Source organism: Misgurnus anguillicaudatus, chromosome 2 (genome assembly GCF_027580225.2).
Source record: "Misgurnus anguillicaudatus chromosome 2, ASM2758022v2, whole genome shotgun sequence".
NCBI lineage: Eukaryota > Metazoa > Chordata > Actinopteri > Cypriniformes > Cobitidae > Misgurnus > Misgurnus anguillicaudatus.
In genome coordinates, this window is record NC_073338.2 from 6,852,500 (window position 1) to 6,877,380 (window position 24,881).

Consider the following 24,881-nt stretch of genomic DNA (forward strand, 5'->3'; position numbering starts at 1 on the left):
GAAGCATTGAGAACTTTGCAAGTGTACAGGCAGTTTATTAAAAAGAAACATTTACCGTTCACGTCTGGATCACATATCCATGCGGGCGCCATCTTGGGAAAACTAAACTCTCGCGTGAAACGTTGTTGCCCTGAACAGGTGTTGTGCTTTCACGCGAGAGTTCAGTTTTCCCAAGATGGCGCCCGCATGGATATGTGATCCAGACGTGAACGGTAAATGTTTCAAGGCGGAATTTCCCTTTAAGTGCATTGTGACCAAATCTCATGTTGCTTTTCACCGCACAACACTGTTTTTGCAAACAACAACTGGTATACAGTAAAAGGCTGTAAATTTACAGAAAATTATTAATCTATAGGCCTTGGCTTTTAATTTACAGTATGAAACTGTCTAATGAAATAACAGTATTTTACTGTTGGAAATGGCCTGTTTTTAAACAGCATTTTTTTTAACAGTGTAGCTTATAATTGACACTCTTGTGACCTGTGACTTGATGCTCTTTTGAATAAACAGGATTTTAATACACAAAGTGAGAGTGACCATCCATGTAAAGCATGGAAGAAAGCCATTTGAATATCAAATTTTTATTAGATTAGTAATCATTTAAATTAATTACTATGTAACAGCGTGCTTATCTCTTAACATTTTATTGGTTTCTCTAATACACATATGATTTTTTTGTATCAGTCCTGCAGGCAAATATAAATACAAAATTTTAATATAAATAGAAACTTTAAAAACAGGAATTTACAAATTTCTAAAATGCTACAATAAATATAAATAAACGATTTAAGTCACAATATTGACTTTTGCTTTAAAGGATATGTGTAATGATGCATGCTAATCTTGAACTTTCATTATGACAATTATTATTATTTTAAATGTTAGTAAAAGCGTAATATGCTTTGTTTTGACGTGCCGTGTAAGGGTGGGGTCAGACTAAAGGATTAGAGAGTGCTGTAATAGTGAGTTAACACCAGTTTAAGTAACTGTAGGGGTGGATTCACTGTAATACTTGACCATCTGAAGTGACACCAGAAGTGTACAGCTGTGTATAAATATAAAGAGTTTGGAAGACTGGATCCTACATTGAGGTAAGAAAGTATCGTGTGTGTTTATATGTGATCATGTTAAAAATTAACTCAGTATCAGTCAGGTCAGTATATAAACCTGCATTTGGCACACATAAACAAAATACAATATTTTATATTGCAGTTACGGGGCAGGGTTTGCAAGAAATACATTCTGTGTATTAAATATGTAAGGAATAATTGACGACTGGCGGTTGAATTTCAAGAAAATAATTCACACCCAAGGTGGATATGTGGCACGATGTGAAGTGGAGTGCCGTTATACCGTGGGAGTGCATTATTTTCTTATAATTTAAAAGACCACAGTCAATTATTTTGCTTATATCACGGTTACCAAAATATGCTCTGGTGCCTATTTTTAAGACTATTTTAAAGGTTAGGTGTGCGTTTATAGAAAAATAATCAACACCCATGGAACATTTCTCAACCAATCAAAATAAATCATTCAACAGCTCTGTGGTATAAATCTGTATGTAAATTTTTTTGGAAAAATGCATTTCTCAATATCTGGAAAATCTTTTTTAAATTGAAAAGCAAATCTAGGCTATAGTTCTTCTTCATTACACTTGAGATTATTTTGAATAACAAAAATAAACTGGTGTCTACATGTTTATTTGAAGTGCACTGTGTTCATTCATCATAACCGTTTCTTTCAACACTGTGCTACAGAAAATAATTTCATAATTGAATTCTTGATCTCTTATTATATTCAGATCAGTGTGCAGTGATGGTGAAACATCAACGAGGAGCTGTGACAGCAGTTATGAACATGAGTTTGTTTGCGCTGCTTCTGCTGTCAGGTTGGTGTCATCAATTAAATCTGTTTTTACAAGTATATGTGGGCACATGCATTTATTTAAACATTAATTAAAATTTTAACAGGACTTCTGTGCAGCGCTTCTGGTCTTTGGCGAGAGTATCACTACATAAACATAAGTATGACATGGACAGACGCTCAGAGTTACTGTAGAGAGAGATTCACTGATCTGGCTACTGTAGACTCAATGGATGATGTGAACAGGATGATGAATACAGTGAATTATGGCTACAGTGGATCAGTCTGGATTGGACTGCAGAAGGGAACACAGAGTCGTTGGCTTTGGTCAAATGGAGAAGATACCATTTCACAGTACAATGCATGGGACACAGGAAAACCTACTGGAGAAGATTGTGTAGCTTCTTTCAGTAGTGTCTGGATCGATAATTCATGTACTACAAGCTATTTGACCTTTGTGTGCTACAGTGGTAAGTAGTCACTTTATTGACTGTTAATATTCTGTCTAACTGGGAAGAGCTGAGTCTTGATTTTCTTTGCATCTCTCAATAGTAACTAGTGGATACGTCAGAATAAACGAATGGAAACGCTGGACAGATGCTCAGAGTTACTGCAGACAACATTACACTGATCTGGCCACCGTCCATAACTCTCAAGAGCAGAAGCAGCTTTATGCATCTGTTGGAGATACCTGGTCAACCGTCTGGATCGGTCTGTACAGAGAATCTTGGCAGTGGTCTGATCAGTGGAACCTCACCTTTAGAAACTGGGCAACAGGACAACCATTGCAGGCTTCTGGTGACTGTGTTGCCATGTCAACAACTGACTCTGGGAAATGGGTTCGATACAGCTGTGACCAACAGTACCATTTCATCTGCCATGGAGGTGAGTTTAACAAATTAATTACTTAGTAGCCCAAACGTCATGGGTATGAAGCCCAGTGAACAAAACAATTTAATAAAGTTTTTTAATAATAAAGCCTGCCTAATTCATTAATATGAATTATGTCAAGCAAATAATTACATTTGATGTGTATTATTGATTTTTAAATTTTATTAATAAATATAAATTTTTATTTCTGTAGAGGACAAGTCAGTAAAAAGACAGATTGTCAGATTAAACTTGGCCCAGGATGAAAAATACAATTTAAATGATCCTTCACTACAGACCGCCACATTGAATGAGGTTTGTCTTTGTCTTAAATACTTTTTATTACCTTCATGTAAATATGTTGAATACTCATCATTCAAATTTCAGCCTGTTCATAAAACACTCAGTAGTTATATTAAATCAAGAGTCAAGTATAACAACAGTCATGTGATTGGTTGTGCTAGCATCATCATGAATAATGATCTGGGGTCTCATTTATAAAATTGACATAGATTTTATCCTCAAAGTGTGTGTACACATATTAAGCAGATTAAGGAAAAGTTTTTAGATTTACAAAACAAAGCTTATTCCAGAGCAATTCCGTTTATAAATCCCAGTCAGTGAAAGATGCGTACGTGCATCTTCACCTAATTTACTCACCTTCCCGAAACATCCATATACAGAGTATGCAATTCCTAGTTTTACTATGCATATTGTAATTTCCATATAATTTCAATATGCATATTTCCATCCACGTGACAGTACAAACACAAGGAAAATATGGTCACTGTCCTTTTGAAACTTCTAATCTCCAAAACGGCTGCTTTTCATAAAGTTCCAGAAACACCTGTCTGTAATTAAAATGAGCGCATCTGATGCAGTAAGTGCATCAAAGCATTATAAAACACTGAACGTGACTTAATGCATTAAGACTGCAATATTAGAAGACCAAATTCAGTACATAGATTATGTAGCATATGCTACCATGTACTACAGGCAAGCAGATGAGCCCAGAATATAAACACAACGGGCGGTTTCCCGGACAGGGATCAGACTAGTCCTAGACCAAAATAAATGTAAGAGGTGTCCAAACTGAAAAAAACTTGCACTGACATATTTGCAAATACATCAGTGCCCTTTGTTTTGCCCCAAAATGCACACAAGTAATGTTTTTAGTAAGGCATGTTTCTTAAAACTAGTTATATTTTCTAATTAAACTAAGGCCAAGTCCTGGTTTAAGCTAATCCCTGTCCGGGAAACCACCCCAACAAGTTTTATGTTTAGTGTTTTTCCATAACAAAACATTATCAAGACAATTCATTATGTGGTGTATAGGCATAAGGCATTTAGACAGTTATATTAACAGATGAAAATCACACCTTAAAAATAAAGCTATGTACAGGCAAGATGAGACCCGAATATAACATTTTACATGCTTATGGGAGCTACATTAAAGGTGCAGTGTGTAAATTTAAGCTGCATCTAGTGGTGAGGTTGCAAATTGCAACCAACGGCTCAGTCCTCTGCTCACTCCTTGCTTTTGAAGCACACAGAGAAGCTACGGTAGCCGCCACCGGACAAGCATGTCATCGTCGGAGACAACTTAGTAAAAAAAAATGTCCGTTAAGGGCTTCTGTAGAAAAATGGCGGCACAAAATGGCGACTTCCACGTAAGGGGACCCTCTGTGTATGTAGATAAAAAGGTCTCGTTCTCAGGTAATAAACACATAACTGTTCATTATGAAAGGTCTTTATACCTCCCTGATAATATAGTTTTGTATATTATTTAGCATTTCTGTCAAGAGATCCTTCTAAAAATTACACACTGCACCTTTAAGTGTTTCCTAATATAAAATCAGAATATAAGAAAACTAGGACACTATAAAATGCATACATTAAAAAATGTCCTAATGCATCACAGTTTTCATCATCTTAGAGGTTATAATGTTTATTGTAGTGATGTAGACACTTAGGTTTTTTCGTCATTTGGCCAACTAAGTTTATAAAGATGAAGTGTAACTCACAGGCTTTAAGACAGTTTTATCTATGACATGACTATTTAAACTAAATGTGTATATAGAAACAAAAACAGAGTTTATAATCTATCTGCATTTCTCATTATTACACTCAAAACCAGTAAAGAGTGCGTATGAATTAGGGGTGGAACGGTACACAGAAGTTCTGGTTCGGTTCGTACCTCGGTTCAGGCGCCACGGTTCGATTCACTTTCGGTACAATGGAGGGAAAAGCAAAACAAAAATGAAGGCGGCATTTTTTTCAGTACTTAAGATAATCTTAAAAACATGGTGTCCTTATCAGTGATATTTTGAGATGTCATGAATATGAACTGAAATGCATTTAACATACTATCTCGTATTTCAAAAATGTATACCACTTTAAGTAATCTTGTACTCATCTTTCATACAAATATGGGTTCAAATGTATTACAAGTGTTACCTAAATACATTTTAAAATTACATTTTGGCCTTATTTCATATTAATGTACTAAAGAACAAAAAAATAGGCTTGTAGGATGAATTAATAGGGGTGTACGACTTCACGAGGCGCTGCAAGAAACGACAAGTGGATGACGTCAGAGTAACGCGAGAGCGATTTGAAATCAGCCTCCTCCGCAAGATTTCTCGCGGTACACTGACGCTGATGGCGCTGTGTAAAGTTGAGCACAGCACACTTTAAAAAAGCAGCTGAACTCTACAGAACTGCCCTGCGTATGCCTGTTGTATATAGCAGGACATTTTATCTCCTACTTCTCAGCGTGAGAAATACAAAGTGTGGCGTTTGAACTGACTGAAATGCGTGTCAAGGTGAATGCGTGAGACTTGAGAGCCCTGATTAGATGTATTTCCACTCACATACCTAACAACTGCTGAACAACGCCGATGCAAAGTCCTCGTCTTTTCCACCACTCTCTCGCCTGTACTATTGTAACTGACTGGAAAACTGAAGTTTTGCCAAACTTGCGATCTTAAAGAGGCTTGCCATCCTCGCTATCGCTGCTCACTAACTGACTGGACCGGCTTCGACGTGACTAAAAATGCAGAGTGCCAGAGAATGTAGACGGTCTCTGATAGAGCGCATACATAGGCGGAGCTCGGATGCATTGGCGCCAATCAGAGCTTCAGAGCTAAAGCGGGGCAACAGATTAGCTGTCCATAAAGAACCCGCGTATCTAACAGTAGTTCAGCATTACATTAATTATTTTGGACGCAAGTTTTTTTTATTTTCATACCGTGTATTCTCCGTTTAAATTCATGCACCGAACCGTGACCCCCGTACCGATTCGGTTCGAAACGAATACATGTATTGTTCCACCCCTAGTATGAATGGTAAAGAGTCCGTACTGTGCACACTTATTAACATCAGCTATTTTTTAATCAATCCTGATATGTATATAAATGCTGCTTTTTCCGTTGTTGGGTGCTTGGCACAACATCATGTAACGCTTAGGTTTCTTGGCAATGGCATATGCTACGGGATTGCCCAGGCACTTTGGAAAGAAGGAGGAAAGCGGAGCAGTCACATTTTTCACTTGATTTATTGTTGTTTGTTTTAATTGAGGAGTACTATGAATGATATATTGCCTATGAATAAGTTATAATTAATAGCGTTTTTATTCTTTCTGGCCTTTAAGATACTTGGAAAGCTAAAGACCTTGGGGCTGGGAGGCTTTAAGAGCATAAAGTGGAGAAAGGATGAAGTTGGACAGGTTTCTCATCTGACTGGCAAACACACAGCAAAGTAAATTACAAATGTAATATGAACTAATTGTCAATGTACTTCTTTAAACTGAACTTTAAACTATACTCCAATAATAATAATAATAATAATACAAAAATATATCACATCTACTTGTTTTAACTCCGCTCTAGTTTACATGCATAAAGATATTTCTTTTCAATCATGCAGTAATGTGAATTTTTTTTAACGTTTTCTAACATGTCTTATAACTACACATTGTACTTATAAAGCTATAACTTTTTGCGAACAGAAGAATAATATCTTTCCTATTATAAAATGTGATGGACATTTAATCGACATAACCTGTGCATTTTTGTGTGATGTCTAGTGTCGATATTTCGAAAGGTGTGAATAAGAGACAGCTGAATGTATGTATATAACTCATTAAGTGCACCTTTTAGTGAGGTATGAGTCTGCTGTAAGTCATTGAAAAATACAAGTATAAAGGCCAACAAGAAGAGAAATTGCTTTATGTGATTGGCTGATTGCCCTGTCAATCAATTAACCCCCAATGCCTGCTCACAGTTCAGTTCACAAAATGACATGGATATGTTAAAGTATGACATTTTGCTCATGTGACTTTATTTTAGTACACTATGGGGTGGTTTCCTGGACAGGGATTAAACTAGTCCTAGGCTAAATAAAATGTAAGAGCTGTCCAAACTGAAAACAACTTGCACTGACATATCTTAAAATACATCAGTGGTCTTTGATTTGCCTCAAAACGCACAGAAGTAATGTTTTTAGTAAGGCATGATTATTAAAACTAGTTATATTTCCTAATAAAACCACCCCAAAAAGACAGTTTTTCTGGACGGGTTTAAATTTACCCAGAAATAAGCCTTAGTTATATTTGAAGATTAAAGTAGTTTTTACAAACAAACCTTAACTTTAACAAAACCATACTGGTGTGCATCTTGAGACAAAACAATGACACTAATATATGTAAAGATATTCCATGTTTTTAAATTAAGGCAGCTCAAACATGCACTTTAGTCTGGGACTAGGAAAAATCCTGTCCAGAAAGCGCCCCAATATCTTAACAAAAATAGCGTAGGGTAAATGTTCCCTGTCATGAGGAAAAATCAAATGGAAATGGAGCATAAATTTGCATTCGACTAAGCTAAACAAAACACAGAGGAGACTTCACCTCATTACATACACCACGACCTTACAACAGGCATATGGAAATCTTAAGCAAATACAGTGCATAATAAAAATATATTTTCCATTTTCTGTAATTTCCATATATGGTTATTAAAGAATTCTAAGTTGGAAATGATGCTTGTGTATATGCAGTATGCACCCACTGAATTGTATTTTGTGCTTGTGAAAAGTTTTAAAATACTGAAACCTTTTGTGCATTACCACATTCTTACCCCCCAGTCACATTAGCTACTACAAGACAGGCTACTATTCATTTTCAATGGGAGTGGCCGTTTGCCAGCGACAAGCGACGTGCTCGCCGCTGCGCGAGCAAGGTGGGCCCAAAATAGACAAGCAGGCTATTTTATGCAAATGCTGAGCGATGCGACAAAGTAACTGCCAATCAGAGTGAAGGGGCAGCGTGACGTAGGTCTGTGGCTGAGTTTGGCATTTTATCTCATATATTTTGTTACTTTTATCGAGAAATAAATATTTTTAAACCCAAAAACACCGTTCTTGTAACTTAACAATACCTCTAAAGTGACTTTTGATATCGCTTTTAGAGACAAGCAAAGGAACGCCCATCAAGCTAGTGTGTGTTGCTCGGTGTCGCTCACTTTTGTAGCTAATGTGACTGTAGGGTTATAGACCAAGGGCCCTATTTTAACGATCTAAGCGCATTGTCTAAAAAGTGCACAGCGCAACGTCTAAATGGGTGTGTCCGAATCCACTTTTGCTAATTTAACGACGGGAAAAATGGTTTGTGCGCCGAGCGCATGGTCGAAAAGGGTTAGTCCTATTGTAATGGGAGTATTTTGGGCGTAACGTGCAATAAACCAATGAGAGTCTCAGCTCTCATCCTCTTTAAAAGCCAGTTGCGCTGGTGTCTGATCCCTATTTACATGACGGACTTTGTAAACTGAAAAACTAAGCGGAGGAAGAAGATCCCCAGTTTAAGATTAATGTTAAATAATTGTGTTGTTTTTCACTTGTATTGAAATTGTTATTTTTTTATTAAAACCTTTAAAACCCGTTTTCTTTTAGTCATGGAAGTAAAAAAGCAGGCTTTTAATTGCTTTAAATGTATGGCTATACAATATCATCAAAAAATAATTTACAAGTATGTAAGAAAAGGTTTGTACTGTAAAAATACTTTATTTGTAACAAACAGGAGATAACGAATTTACAAACGGCTCTCCTCACGTTTCAGCACAGCGTTTTTTTAAAGAGTTTTTTTTTAAGCACTACTTAAAAATGTTTCTCATCTCACCATATCCACAGGTCCAGAGTCATCATATACAATAAATCCTAAGGTAGCATTTAAAAAAAAAAACATTTAAAAACAGATGCATTTGTTTAAAGCAAAGCATTTATTTACTTACCAGGTTACAGGTAAAGCAGCTCTTTGCGCCTTCTAACGTCTCATAATTGGTCCTCATTTATGTCCAAGAGACTCAATAGTAATCTTTCAAAAGTAATTAAATTTCAATCCTTTAATCTTTCATATTTAACTCATTCACCGCCAGCCTTTTTGAGAAAAGTTGCCCACCTGCATTTGTGATTTTAACAAAATTTTCACAAAATTCCTTGCAGGAAAAATCATTTTCTATAAATATATAAACATACAAATTATATTAAATTAAAGAACACACGCTCTGCTTTCAAACAAACAATAAACAAACAAACAAACAAAATGGGGAAAAAACGTTTCATTATATATTTACATTTTCTACTTAATTTAACCACTGAAATATGGATATTTCTCTTCAAAAATACAACATTTTGAGCAAAAAGCTTAAAAAATTGCGTTTTTGTAAAGGAATTTATGTTACAGATCAGACTCAGAATGACTATCAAACATAAAGGCAGTTAAAATAACCATTAAATCTTTTTAACTTCCGTTTTTGATAAATTCGTTTTTGATAAATTCGAAAGCGGTATTACACTTTCACTTTGAAATTTGTCCAAAAAGGCATATTTATTAGTTAAATATGAACTCATAAATGACGAGATAACTCGTCAATGGCGGTGAATGAGTTAAAAGCGTTTTTGTGCTGCTGCGCATTCATGTAATATGTGATAAGCAAACCCGCGTTGTCCTCCTGTTTATAGGCGCATATTACTAATGCGCTCTTTAAATAACAAAAAACATATTGCGCCATTGACTTTAGAGCAGGTTTTTGTTGGTCAATGGCGTAGTCTATTTTAGTTGCCTCAAAATAGCAACGCGCCAATAATGCGCCTGAACACACCTCGTTTTCAGACCAAAACGCCCATGGGCGCAAAAGGGGGCGCAAATGCATTTGCTATTTAAACAACATGGCGCTAAACGTGAAAATTATAATTGCGCAGGGTGGAAACTAGCGAAAGACACTTGCGTCGCGCATTGCGCCAGGTGTAAGAGAGAGCCCCTAGAGTTTGTCAAACACAGAAAAATGCATTGTTGTCATGAACTTTTGTCGCAATCGGTATAAAATTATTTAGATAAATCCTAGGATGGCATTTACATTAACTCTTAATAATGTAATTGTTCACAAGATTAAAATTTTAATTGAATTATTTTTAACTGCACATGTTTCAAGATGGGCATATAATCCATCCTCCTACAATCAGTTATTTTTGCCTCAGAAATATATTTTAGGTCCTAATTTAAAAAATGAGCACACAACGCTCTGTGCTAAGCTGATTATATCTAACAATCAGCAAAAACACACATTTATGTGTGACCAAAACAAAAAGTTTGACTGACTGACTGACTGCGAAAGCGAGTAGAAGGGAGATATTTTCCTTGTACTTTCATCATGGTACTTAGATATAATTTCGGCTGTGGCTGCATAACTCCATGTGAACTCGAACATGCACAATTGTGGATGAGAGTGCATATCAGGGATTATTGGGACAACATTTTCTTTGAGCACTTCACAGAGGATTAGTGAAAGGTGGATTTAAGAATGAGAAGACTTTATTTGTAACTCGTTCTTTGCATCATATGTCATTACGCCAACACTATGCCATTCCACATATGCAGAGCATCCGAGTTTCAAGTTCAAAGTTCTTTATTTGTCCCCAATGGGGCAATTTGCTGTGCAAGCAGATAGCAAAACACAATCACACATAATTTCAGACACACACACAAACCAATACAAAGAATGCCTGCATACAAACATGGTTAAATTATCAAAACAATAAAAAAAACAATCAATAAAAATTAAATTGATAATTTATATGTGGTTCTTTATAGAACCATAGATATCCAAGTTTCAGCTTTCAATCTGATCAGGTGTTTACATGTACTGTCGAGTGGATTCTATACCGACTGAGGTGTTTACCTTCAACATTATCATTTGGATTGAATGTTTTAAGATGTGAATTAAATAAATTCAAAACATGTCTGATGTTATTTTGATTTTATAAATTTGGTTTGTGCTCGGTAATTCCTAGTATGTGGCATGACAGCAGTAATGCTCATTTACATAAACACATTTTAATACACAAACGGAGAGCCCTACACAGTGGCCTGCGTTGTAAAACAATTCTTCAATGGAAATTAGCTATTTGAATTTTAAATAGAAATCACATTGTTAAATGTCAATTATTTATTATGCTTGGCCGCCTAACAAATTTTCATTGGCATGATTTTATAGTGTTAGTTTGGCATGCAGATAGAAGAATTTAATGATAGTGAAAATAATTCTTTTTTTTTTGGAAAAGTAACATATTTTTTTAGATAATTGAATATGATGCAGGCTGAACTTTCATATCTTATTTTAAGAGTCCAAGTTTCCAAGTTTAAACAGCGATATAAATGCAATATGATGTACATGCCATTTAGGGGTGGGGTTACCAGATGGACAGACCCAAAACTGTTGTACTAGTGTGTTACCACCAGTTTAAATCTAAGGGTAGAAACACTAATACTTGGCCACCAACCATTTGAGGTGACGGTGTGTAAAAATATTTTAAAATTACAGGACAGGAAGCAATATTGAGGTAAGAACGTATGATTTAATCTCTGCTTGTTTGATTTGTGATCATGTTTAACATGGTTTTACTCATAGGGATGGTTGTAACATTAAATACAAGACTCACACAGATTGCATAAAAAAGCACACTTTATAAACCTACATTTGTCACGCACACTGTAATATCTTTCTATAGCTGATGTGTAATGTATTTATATATTACAGATGCCTTGAAACAAAACATGTTACAACACTTGTCTGTGACATCACAGAAATCATTTAAATAATTGTGTTTTAGTATTTAAATTTCTCATGTTGTACATCATAAAAACAAATAAGACAAGTCAATTATTCTTTTTCTAGGTTTCTAGCAAGATCTAGCAACATTATAGAGAATCTGACACAAAAACTAAAACATAATTCAGACAGTATATAATATTTATCAGTATATACAGCCAAACAAAAAGACTTGCCCAGTAACTGAGTAGAATGGAGCATTGAAAGGTTGTTTATCAAATCGGATATTATAATAAAATGCAATCTAACATAGGGATGGTTGTAACATTAAATACAAGACTCACACAGATTGCATAAAAAAGCACACTTTATAAACCTACATTTGTCACGCACACTGTAATATCTTTCTATAGCTGATGTGTAATGTATTTATATATTACAAATGCCTTGAAACAAAACATGTTACAACACTTGTCTGTGACATCACAGAAATCATTTAAATAATTGTGTTTTAGTATTTAAATTTCTCATGTTGTACATCATAAAAACAAATAAGACAAGTCAATTATTCTTTTTCTAGGTTTCTAGCAAGATCTAGCAACATTATAGAGAATCTGACACAAAAACTAAAACATAATTCAGACAGTATATAATATTTATCAGTATATACAGCCAAACAAAAAGACTTGCCCAGTAACTGAGTAGAATGGAGCATTGAAAGGTTGTTTATCAAATCGGATATTATAATAAAATGCAATCTAAAAATGGCATTCTGTGGGTTTGTAGATTTGAGCAAATTTAATATGTTATCTTGAATTAACAAATTCAATTTATAGTTTTTATTTTCTTGACAGTGTTTTGTGTTAGAATAAAAAACAATAACTGGAATAAAACACTCAAAATTACAAACATAAAAATAAGCTGTTTTTAAAGTGAACAGAAGTTTCCCTCCGAGGACATTGTAAAGACATATCTGACTACACATTTTTTTTTTTACATTTTCTTTGTTTTGTGTTATTACATTTAATAAAGATAAGTGATTAATAGCTAAAGTGAGCTCATGTTCATGAAGGCATTGCTGACTGTGTTCTTTTTAAAATAATTATGTGACAAAGGTAAGAACGATTTATTTCATTTATATCTGAAAAACTGCTATTCAAGTTGTCAACTTGATAAAGTATAGACATTTAAAAATTTATATATAGGTTAAATTTAATTATTATATAGGGTGAACATACGTGCCATTCTTCCCGGACGCGTCCTGGCCAGGATTTCGGGTGCGTCTTCCGGAAGTCGTATTTGTCGACCGCATACGTCATAGAGGATTATTATTATTATTATTATTATTATTACAGAAAAGCAAGCGTTAAATTTTAGGGTAAGAATGAATCTACGATTGTATTTCTTATGTTTTTAACTGAATGGCGTATGTGGTCAACAAATACGACTTCCGGAAGGTGCACCGATATCCTGGCCAGGACGCGTCCGAGAAGAATGGCACGTATGGTCTCCCTATATTATATTAAAGGGGACATTCCATGAAAATCAGACTCTTTCCATGTTTAAGTGCTATAATCGGGTCCCCAGTGCTTCTACCAACCCAGAAAACATTAAAAATAGCAACACTGTAACTTTGTTTTGGTCAGGCTCTCTCTGCAAGCATGTGAATAAATAGGTCATGCGGATTTCGTTCCCCCCACGACGTAGGTAAGGGATCTTATTAGGGATGAGCGAGTACAGCATTATCTGTATCTGTTAACCATATGAATTATCTGTATCTGTACTCGGAGTGGGTGTGGCCTAACCCGGAAGTAGGCTGGGTTTGTCCTGGAATGGGCGGGCTTTAACTGGTATGTTATTTTAAGCATGCAATTAATATATGGGTTGATCAGAAATTGTTATTTATTGCGAAAAATATAGAAAAATATTAACAGGACAGCATCAGGATTGAGCTTCAGATCAATGGTTTTGATCACAATAGCAAACGAACTATATTACAGAACAAGTTTTGCAACAATGAAATCAAAACAATGCAGTGCTGCAGTATGCAATTATGAAGTAAAATGTAATGAACAACAAAACTTTCTTTTTTAACTTTTCATTTTTTTATGATCAGTGTTATTTTATTTTTTTTTATTTTTTTATTATTTTTTATTTCCACACCAGGTGAGTGTGTGTGTGTGTGTGTGTGTGTAGCTTAATAATTAATTTGTACTATTTATAACACTAGCTTAATACCTTAATTTTTTTATGAAATACAGCAAAAACTGTTTACATTAGAGCATTTGCGTTTTAAAACGGCATTTTAAAATGAAAACAATCCCCGTTTATACTGGCATTTTAAAAAGAATCTTCATCCACACTATACACGACCATAAACACATGAAACATGACCAATCACGTAACTAGGCATGCGCATAAAAGTGTAAAATAACTTATTACTCTAATAATAGCTTACCTATGCGCATTTATGCAGCCTAGGGGTGTGCGATATTGACAAAAATTCATACCTGGATCCTTTGCCGGCAACTACAACAGACACTATTTTTGAACCTATAAAAATGTGTTTGGGAAAGTCTTCAGCTCCTCCTACAACAACATATTAATATGATTAATAGGTTAATGTTGATGTGAACCAAACAGAAAGATGTTTGTGATTTAAAAAGGAAGCATTCATGTGAACAGTACTAAACATTAACGAACTTGAAGCAAAAATAAATTTCAGCAAATGCAGCAAATTCAGCAGATACTTATCTTCCCTTACCCGCCGCTGTTCAGTGTGCAACTAATGAATAGTATGCGAGGTCCGTGCACGTCCTCCGCTAGCAACACAGAAATAGCAAAAAGCGCAATGGGCTAAACGAGCATTAAATATTAATATGACGTTGATTTTATTGTTTTTAATTTATATTAACAAAACTTATCAACAAAACATCGATTAAAATTAAGAGACAAATTATATGAAACGAAATTCATTTTAAAGTAGCAAACAAAACTTAAATTAAACTCAAAAATAATGTCTGACCCATTACAATTCTCCCTTCATTTTGGCCTTTACAATGCCCTATATGGCGTTTAAAATTACAGTCTATCTTCTACTAATATCTAACTAAATTTAAACAAAACAACAACAACATTACAACAATATTCAAACCTAACAATACTTAAATATAAATACATAAATATAAAACAGACATTATCTATAAGGATACATGTTAAAACAAACATCTACCAACCAGCTATTATAAACGCTATATCAGATTACTATTTTTGGCAAAACCTCCGTTGCAAACCTTCATTTACCTGAATAAAAATAATTTGTACTTTTAAAATGATGCGCTGTCATATTAACATCAGCTGTTCGTTTACATAAGACTCCGTCATTGTTCATTTACACTGCAGCGCAACGTCTGAGTTCTCAAACTAAAACAGGGTCTGCAGCGTTTGCGAACAAATCCGTTTATGAGGGTCGAAAACTGTGGTGTAGTGTAAATGAAAGGCGTAAACGTAGCAAAAGTAAAGCGTTTTAAAGGATAAACACATTAATGTAAACATAGCCTGAGGGAGAGAGACAGAGAGCTGTTCTGTGTGTGAGTGAGCGAGCAGAGCGGGACACAGCAACACAATACATCTGTATGTGTGTAGGGGAGGGGCGCTGTTACTACTAGCCTATCACAGAACGCTGACACAATCAGCTACCCAATAATGATTTTCATTTAATCCGAGCACAGATATTGATTCGTATTACTTGTATAATACTCGTACTCGGCAGAAGTGCTTTATCCGTACCGGATACTCGTTTCAGCCAAGTATCCGGCTCATCTCTAGATCTTATTATAATGATACCGCCACTTCAACTGCGCTATCCAACCGTGACGCTACCTCGAGTGCGAGTGACAGAGAGAAAGTATGACTGACAGCATGACGCGTTTGTACTCCCTCAAAGACAAACAGGAGCCCACAATCTTATAACTTGTAGTTTTAATAATATTTCTAAAGATTGAATTAATGCTGTAAAGGATTAACCTTACTTTAGTGCAAGAGAGTGAGTGAGTGAGAGAGAGAGCGAGTGAGTTAACGAACGAGAGAGAGACAGCAACGTGTTGGTTCGCTTTCAAGTATGTTGTTTAATATGTTTCTCTGAAGTTTATATGAATGAACACAAGGATTAATGCACTGCACGAGACAGAGTGAGTGAACAACGCGTATTCACTATCATACACAATAAATAAATATGTTGTTTAATGTTTCTCTGAAGTTTCAAATGAATACGAGGAGAGACTGTGATTAAAAGCACCACTAATATTGGATCTGACAAAAATGACACAGCAGTATACACAGTAAGTTTATTTAAGTTACTGTGTTTCACTATTGCTTTGTTAGAAGAGATTGCTTGATATGTCTGTTGTAACATCCGTGTCTAAACACGTATGTTTGACTGTTTTAATGTACTAAAAACATAACACGATTAATAAAGGTACAACACTTAACAACACGACTGTAATTTACGGTAGAAATATACAAAGTTATTGATAAAGAAGGATTTATCAGCGGCAGTTTAGATTCTGATGCCCGCTTACTGTGTTGTATACGGTATTTTAGGCGAGTTGCGTTTGAAAGGTCAAACACCCAACAAAGCTTTTTTATCCTATAACTGTGGTATGTAATGTTACGTGTATGTCAAAGCAACCTCACAAGCACAATAGAAATATGCAAAGTTATTGAAAAGGAATTATCACCCGCAGTTTAGATTTTGATGCGTGCTTACTGTGTTGTATACGGTAATTTAGTCACGTCGATCTGCGCGAGAACTGACCTGAGATTCTCACTCAGAGCCGGAAACGTTGCAAACTCGAGAGACCTGCAAATCTGCTCTGACTCGAGAATCTCTCAACTCGTAACCCGTTATTATTATTAGGCCTATTTTTTTTAAATGGTCGACCATACACCAAACCTAAAACCTATAAGCATGTTATTTCAGAAGTGAAAGGCTTTTGTTGTGGATTTGCTTTTGAGGAGACTTCAGTCACTCTATAGATCCACTAACCGGCTAGTGGATCTGTAGAGCGAGTTGCAGGGTTTGCGAGTCTGCAATGTTTCCGGCTCTGAGAATCTCGAGTCGCGTGGATCAGCTGGTTACAAGTGGGTCTCTACAGAGTTTCCTTGCCGATTTAGCAATACTGACTCAAGTGATTCAAGTGACTCACACAACCCGGATCACTTTAGTGAGTGACTCACAATAACCCGGATCCATAAAAGGAATCGAGTTTGCATGGCCTATTACAAAATAGCATATTACTTATTGCTTTTGATGTTTTTGAATGTAAAAACCACGCAAACATCATAAGTAGACATCAGACAAAAGTATAAAACAATAAAATCGACAAATTCACCGCCCCTTTAAAATAGAAACACAAGAGATGAGCGAGCGTGGTCAACTTATCAATGTTGGTTAACACAGCAACCATTACTTAGTCTAACTAAGTCTCTTTGCGGGGTGTTTGAAAAATAAAAAGTTTGTGGCACCTGTACTGCACACGAGTTGGGTCACTCTATGAAAATGGTGGCTTTCCTGTCCCGGCCCTAACCACCAGGAAAAACACTTAAAATAGTCAGATAATGACACAAAATATATGTTTTTGTTGTAATTAAAGTGTTTTATTATAAATAAAACATATGTAAGTATACATGTAAGTTATATTGCAAACCATTTTTTATATATATTGTAGAACATGGTCAGTACCATGAAATTGGCTTGTCCCTCTGGTCAGGAGTCGTGGTTTAGTGACATATTTTGAGTTAAAAAATATATTATTCTCCCCCTTTTAAATGTCATAATACAAAGGGAAGTAGTACAGTTATTTAGTGGACTACTTAAAAAACTAAAATATCAACTAAATATTATAAATAATTTACAGGGAATACCTGTCCCTCAATTTCATGTCACTGGTGTTACAATTAAAAAAAAACACCACTTTGAAAAAAATTAACATCTTTGCCAACTTCTTCCTGGGTCAATCATTCATTGTAGGTGTGGCTGTTTTGAAAAGCGTGTGCACTCTCTCCTCATCTTTTAGCAATTTGATAAATAATTTGATAATTTCATGCGAGGACTTAAGATGTGTCACTGGTGTTCTACAGTTTATAGGAAGGGGAAAGGAAATTTTATTTATATAATTTTTCAAATTGCATGATTAAGTGATTTATTTACAATTTAAGAAGTTTGGTTTGAGCTAATGTGGCTGGTGTTACTGTTGCTGCTTTCATTAGTAAGCATTTTAAGGATATCATCATTCAATTTTGATCACTCAACCTCAATTATTTCTTATGTCCAGCACCAGCACTCCAACGGTGAGACCCTCTGGTATAGGAGGCAGTGGGGCAGGTGGAGGTGCAGCCCTAGCTGAGGCCCTGGGCTCCGGCCGGTTACTGATATAACGCACCAAGTCTTTTCAATTTCATAGAATGACCCAGTTATATTTGACAGAGAAAAGAGAGATAGTGATTTTAGGGCGCATTTGTATGCAAGACAACATCTCCCACAATGCACAGCTCTGCAAGCCACTCCCACTAATCCAAAACACCGCCAACTAGGCTAGCTCTATGAGCTAGCTACCACATTATTTTTACACAAAACTTCTAGTAAAGAGTTAGTTGGCAAAATCATTAGTAAATTACTCCTCGTTTGTATTTACTTTCAAAATAGTATTAGAAACACTTATTTGGTCAAATGTGCATATGTCCCTGGAGGCTTTAGTTGACCTATGGTGTCTAAAATATGTATCCAGAAGAATGCTGCTGTCCATATGCGATGTGAAGCTTTGGTGGTTCACCACACAAACGTCCATATCCTCATCTGATGTAAAACATTTTGTCCAGAACAAACTAGCATCTTTGAAATTCTCTGCAGCAGACGGACTCAATTTCTGTGTTCGTAGGTGCACAGCGAGAGCACAGTCCCTCCCAGATCGAGTCAGTCTGGGCTCCTCACCAGCGACAGGCAGGTCTTCTGCCTCGGCTGCAGCAGCCGCCTCCTGTTTCTCCATCTGCCACAGCTGCTCTTTGCTGTATTGTGGCTCATAAAGATCGCCATGAACATCCGATTCGAGCATCACACTTTTGAAATCACCCTCTTCCATATCATATTGATTACCTTCCGCAATTGTTGTAAAACATCATTCCTGGCCCACAGCTTCTGTTAGCTTAGCTTCTTAAAAGATGACGGCTGTATCATTTATTTTTGTGTATTTTAGTCCCACCCACTGATCTGTAATAGGTCTGTAGCGTGAGTGGGTCCCACCCATAGCCCCCCCTGGAAAAATGAGGACGGACTGTTTGTAGTCTTACACCCTCGACAAAGATATAGCACTTCCTTCTTTCAATGAAGCAAAATGACAATTTTTACATCATTGAAAGAAGGAAGTGCAACACTGAAATCCGTATTTCTCCCATCTCATGGGAAACTGAGGGAATGATGCACGAACATTCAAAAACATGATGGGTTTCTAACGATACAAAGCTTAATGCAAAATGGTGAAATGTCCCTTTAAAATACATTCAGCTGATGAGCCATTTTTAGATACAGTAAATTTGCAATGTATATCATGTATCATTCACCACAGTCCTTGCTTAGAGTTGGAAAACTGTATACAGTAAATAGTTTTGTTTTTTTATATTGAGATCAGTGTGCAATGATTGTGAAACATCAGAGAGGAGCTGTGACAGCAGTTGTGAACATTATTTTCTTTGTGCTACTTTTCCTGTCAGGTTTGTGACATCATTTAAATTTAATAATTTATGTGCACTTGCATATATTTAAACATGTACATTTTAACAGGACTTCTGTGCAGCGCTTCTGGTTTACAGAGAGCGTACCATTATATCAATAAGAGTATGACATGGACAGAAGCTCAACGTTACTGTAGAGAGAGATACACTGATCTGGCTACTGTAGACTCAATGGATGATGTGAACAGGATTGTAAATACGGTGAATGATGGGTACAGTGGATCAGTGTGGATTGGACTGCAGAGGGCAACACAGAGTCGCTGGGGTTGGTCTTTGGGAAATGATACTATTACACAGTACAATGGATGGAGTCCAGGAGTGCTGGTTGATAATGCTTGTGCCTTTTTTGCTAATGGATTTTGGTACACTGATTTATGCTTAAAAATTCTGCACTTTGTGTGCTATGATGGTGAGTAGTTAGATTATTAACTATGTAAATATGTAGTTTTGCTGAAATGAAGAGTTAAGACCTGGTTCTGCTTTTGAAACTGTCAATAGAAAGTATTGGATACATCAGGATACAGATTTATAAAACCTGGACAGATGCTCAGAGTTATTGCAGACAGTATCATACTGATCTGGCCACCATTAGCAGCGCTGATGAGCAGAGTCGACTGTATGCAGTTGTTGGATATGGGCCATGGGTCTGGATCGGTCTGTTCTTGGACTCTTGGCAGTGGTCTGACCAATGGAACCTCTTCTTTAGATACTGGGCAACAGGATACACATCACAGACTTTAGGATCTGGAGACTGTGTTGCTATGTCAATGACTAACTCTGGGAAATGGGTTCAGTATAGCTGTAACCAACAGCAGCATTTTATCTGTTATATAGGTAAGTTTAAAAATAAAATACTTTATGCACAAAATTCTTCTAAATTGATAATACAAGCAATTGTGATATGAATTAATGCATTTTGTATTTTTTTTATTAATCTCTACTGGATGTCTAGATTTTAAAAAACAGATTGTCAGGTTAAACGTGTCCTATGATGGAAAATGCAATTTGACTAATACTTCACTACAGATGGCCATTCTGAATGAGGTTTTTCTCTTTATTATCAGATTCTCTTAGGTATCTTAAATGCATTATTTTACAGCCAATCAGTTAGAAACGGACAATATCCATAAAGTTGGAATTTATTTTACTATGGGGTGGTTTCCCGGACAGGAATTAGACTAGTCTTAGACTAAAATAAATGTAAGAGCTGTCCAAACTGAAAACAACTTGCACTGACATATCTTAAAATACATCAGTGCCCTTTGTTTTCCCTCAAAATGCACACAAGTAATGTTTTTAGTAAGGCATGTTTGTTAAAAACTAGTTATATTTCCTAATTTAAGTGAGGCCTAGTCCTGGTTTAAGCTAATCCCTGTCCGGCAAACCACCCCTACATGTTTAAAAACCAGTTAACTTTTTGCTGTTAAACAAGTTAACCACACATGCACACAAACTATGCATTCTCTCAAGTATTATGCAGAAATAGAAACTGTATAAGTGGAAAACCTCATTATTTATAGCAATGCTCTATAACAGGGGAGACAAATGTCGGTCCTGGATAGCTGCAGTCCTGCAGAGTTTAGCTTGAACCCTAAACCTCACCTGTCTGTAGTTTTCTAGTAACTCTTTAGACCTTGATTAGCCTGTTCAGGTGTGTTTGATTATAGCTGGAGCTAAAGGATTGCGGCTCTCCAGGACCGGCATTCGCCACCCCTGCTCTACAGCAATATGCACTTTACGTGTTTCCCATATTTGATAATCATTTAAATTAACGATCACTCAGTGTTGCCAACTATTTTCAATGGAAAGTAGCTAAAGCTTGCTTGGAAAGTCTCTAAATGTCGCTAGATTACGTCATTGCGTCATTAGCATAACAGTGACGTCATCACGTTGTATTTGCATTCTTACTACATTAGCTTTTTCACGTTTCTCTTTCTCTATGAACGATCACAAATGTAATTTTAATACACATGCATGCATATAAATGTTTTCTCGTTCATTTACCTGCTTCTGTTCTCATGAAACGAAATATGTTCATGTTTATATTACCAAATAATCCAGTTTTAAAACATATGAGGATAAACTGATAAATGATGGGAAACTTTGTTTTGCAGAAAACATATTTACTTTCTCTGTTCTGAATGTGCTGCTGCTCAGCTTACTTAAATACATTTGTTTTATTGAAAGACTATTTATTTACATCCCACCATAAATGTAAGCCATCGCGGGATCAGGCAGCTCTGGCTTCCCGCATGCACGCTTATGCCGTCTGGACGCGGAGAGATAAACATCTCCTGCCCTTACTGCATGCAGCTGGGAAAGACTGCTCTGCTGTGCGAGGACTAGGCCAACTGTGAAAAAGTCACTTGATTTGTCGCTAGTCGCTTTTTTAAAAATAAGTCACTGAAAAGTCACTAAGGGGCTGTCCACACGGAGACGCATATCACTGTATACGTATAAATTTGTTATCGCATTGCCGTTTCGTCCACACGGATCCGGCGTTTTGAGAGAGTGAAACCGCTATTTTTTGAAACCGGTTACTAAAGTAGAAAAATGTGAAAGCGCAACCTTTGCGGTTTCTTGTTTACAGCAATTCCTTTTTTTTTGTGAAGAAAAAACGTCATCACATCACGTGTCGGATGGGTCACACGTAACAGCAACAACAATAACGGCGGACTACGTGATTGTGTTCGTGCTACTAAAGCCTACTAGCTTTATTACAGCAAAATCTATTGCTTCTATGCAATTGTGGTGAGCAACAAGCGATAATGGACAACACCATACGTTGGTTATGCGCATGCTCAAAGTCTTCTTCTTCGTGTATAGTGTATATCTGTGGCAGAATTTCAGCGCCCCATACTGGTCCGGCATATATACTACACCGCTTTCAGTCTGTTTCAGTGGGTTCATGTTTACGGATTATTTTTTTAGAACAAGGAAAAAAAATGATCGGATAGGGAATGCACCGGCTTCGTGTGGACAAAGCCTAAATCTAGCGACAAAGTCGCCAAGTTGGCAACACTGCGATCAATCAATCGAATAATTGTTAACAGTAATAGTGCAATAAGCCATTACAGCAGTGGCATATAGCCAATGACATAAAAGTGTGCGTAAAAGTTAAGTTTTATTGATTTAATTCTTATCGACAAATTAATCCAAGATTGATTAATTGTTAACATCCCCAATTTGTACAATTTGCTTTTGCCCCTCTGACGTTGGGGTTATAGGCGGGTTAGAGGTGGGGTTTTATTATTGTTTTTTCCTAACAATCGTACTTTTATAGTACGATTCACTTCGTACGAATAAATGCGAATTAGCCAACTTGTAAATTCTACATAGGATAGCATCACACCTATTTACTTCATGAAAAGTAAAAAAATTATAATTGTTGCAGTTCAGTGGCGGCCGGTGACTGCTCCTCCGAGGGGCGTGAATTCAAAATATGTGTTCAGAGTGTCATGTGTGTTGCTCATCATTTCAAAATATGTGTTTGTTGCACAATGCAGAAAACAAACAAGAATTCAAAGGCCTTGCTTTAACAACGTTTACAATTCTCACAGCATCTTGCAAAACTTCCTTAAGACCGTCAGGCATTCCTTTGGTGGCCAGTCCTTCTCTGTGGATGCTGCAATGTACCCAAGCCATGCAGGGCACAACTGCTTGCACGCGTGTTACCAGTCCACTATGCCTCCCTGTCATGGCTTTTGCTCCATTAGTACATATACCCACACATTTTGTCCACTGTAGTCCATGTGATATTACAAAATCTAAACTCCAGTTGTTCTGCCTTCCAATGGTCGGCAAAAAAGCATATCTTCCATAACTGAACCATCAGAAATATACCGGACATATGCCAGCAGCTGAGCCAAACCAGCTACAGCAGTCGATTTGTAAAGTGTAGAAATAGCTGAATTTGATATGAAGCAATAGTTGTTTTAAAATGTCTTCTGCCATATCAGTGATGCGACATGGAAGTGTGTTGTGTGATGAGGGCATCTTCTGTATTGTTTTTTTTTTTGCCTTTTTCCTAAGCACAACTTGCTATATCGGCTGCAGCAGGAAGAAAGTTCTCCACAATAGTATGCGATTTGCCCGTCTTAGCCACTCTGTAACTCCATGTAACCACTCCCGCCATTTAGGATGCTTGCAGACCTTTCCTATTAAGGTTTTCTGATGCTGTTATAAGTGCCTTACTATTCATGAGTTGTCTTAATTTTCTTTCGAAAAATTCTTGTGGTTTATTTTTCAAAGCAGTATGCTTAGTTTCTAAATGCCTACATAAAATGCAGTTAGAAGAGAGTACTTATGAATGACACTTGAGTGGACACTGCAGATGTTGTTGACTGCAGATAGGGTAATTTGATTGGATATCATGAATTTGACCTTTTATAACACTACCTGGGTACATTGCTGTGTGCACACTAGAGGGGACATGTCTTTATATTAAGTCTTAGAAATACATGTCTGGTTAATATTATGTGGTATAATAACATTAACAGTACATTTCAGCATTTTGTTTGCGTACCCCAGTTTGGGAACAACTGCTTTACAGGACGCAACAAACACATATTTTGACATGACGAGCCGTGCCCTCGAAAAAGAAGTCACCGGCCGCCACTGTTGCAGTTACTGTTTAAGACAGGAGTGGGAAACCCTGGGTCCTGGAGGGCCACTGTCCTGCAGAGTTTAGTTCCAACCCTAATTAAACACACCTGTGAGTCTTCAGGATTATTTGCAAATGAAATTCAGGTGTGTTTGATTAGGGTTGGAACTAAACTCTGTAGGACAGTGGCCCTCCAGGACCCAGGACTTTCCACTCCTGGTTTAAGACTACATATGATATGTATTCTGCTAATGTGTCGTGATTATTCAGGTTTTTTTCTTTCTTGCTGGTCTTTCAGTTACATAAAAAGCTAAAGCTTATGGGGCTGGGAAATTATACACAGATAAGCTGGAGAAAGGATGAAAATGGAGAAGTGTTTCACCTGAAGTCCAAACACTGACTGCTATTTTTTCATGTGTGATATTTTTATGTCCCTTTATATGCATTTGACATGTAAATTCAATTTATAGAAATAGTATAAAATTCCTATTTTCAGGTGATTTTAGATATTATATACAGGTTTAAAACTTATGATTAAAGCTGTATTCATTAATTTTGGCCTCTCTATTCCTATCTCGGTATGTGCATTTTGCTCTCCCACTCTACTATGATGAATCTGAGAAATTGTCATGTGTCAAATAATAGATCTGCCA

The 24,881-nt window shown here is 36.4% G+C and overlaps 1 protein-coding gene and 1 long non-coding RNA gene across 2 annotated transcripts; both read left to right on the forward strand.

The window, feature by feature from the left end:
* The first annotated feature begins 245 nt into the window (after nucleotides 1–245).
* LOC129441584 (C-type mannose receptor 2) lies at nucleotides 246–6,620 on the forward strand. Its single transcript, XM_055201248.2, has 6 exons — nucleotides 246–1,091; nucleotides 1,802–1,888; nucleotides 1,971–2,333; nucleotides 2,416–2,748; nucleotides 2,948–3,048; nucleotides 6,386–6,620. Exons 2-6 carry the CDS (start codon nucleotides 1,816–1,818, stop codon nucleotides 6,494–6,496), a joined length of 981 nt encoding a protein of 326 aa, XP_055057223.2. The 5' UTR covers nucleotides 246–1,091; nucleotides 1,802–1,815; the 3' UTR covers nucleotides 6,497–6,620.
* Nucleotides 6,621–19,227: 12,607 nt separating this feature from the next.
* On the forward strand, nucleotides 19,228–20,946 carry LOC129441583 (uncharacterized). Its single transcript, XR_012371549.1, has 3 exons — nucleotides 19,228–19,604; nucleotides 19,675–20,459; nucleotides 20,578–20,946. It is a non-coding gene; the product is annotated as an uncharacterized lncRNA (long non-coding RNA).
* The last annotated feature ends 3,935 nt before the right edge of the window (nucleotides 20,947–24,881 follow it).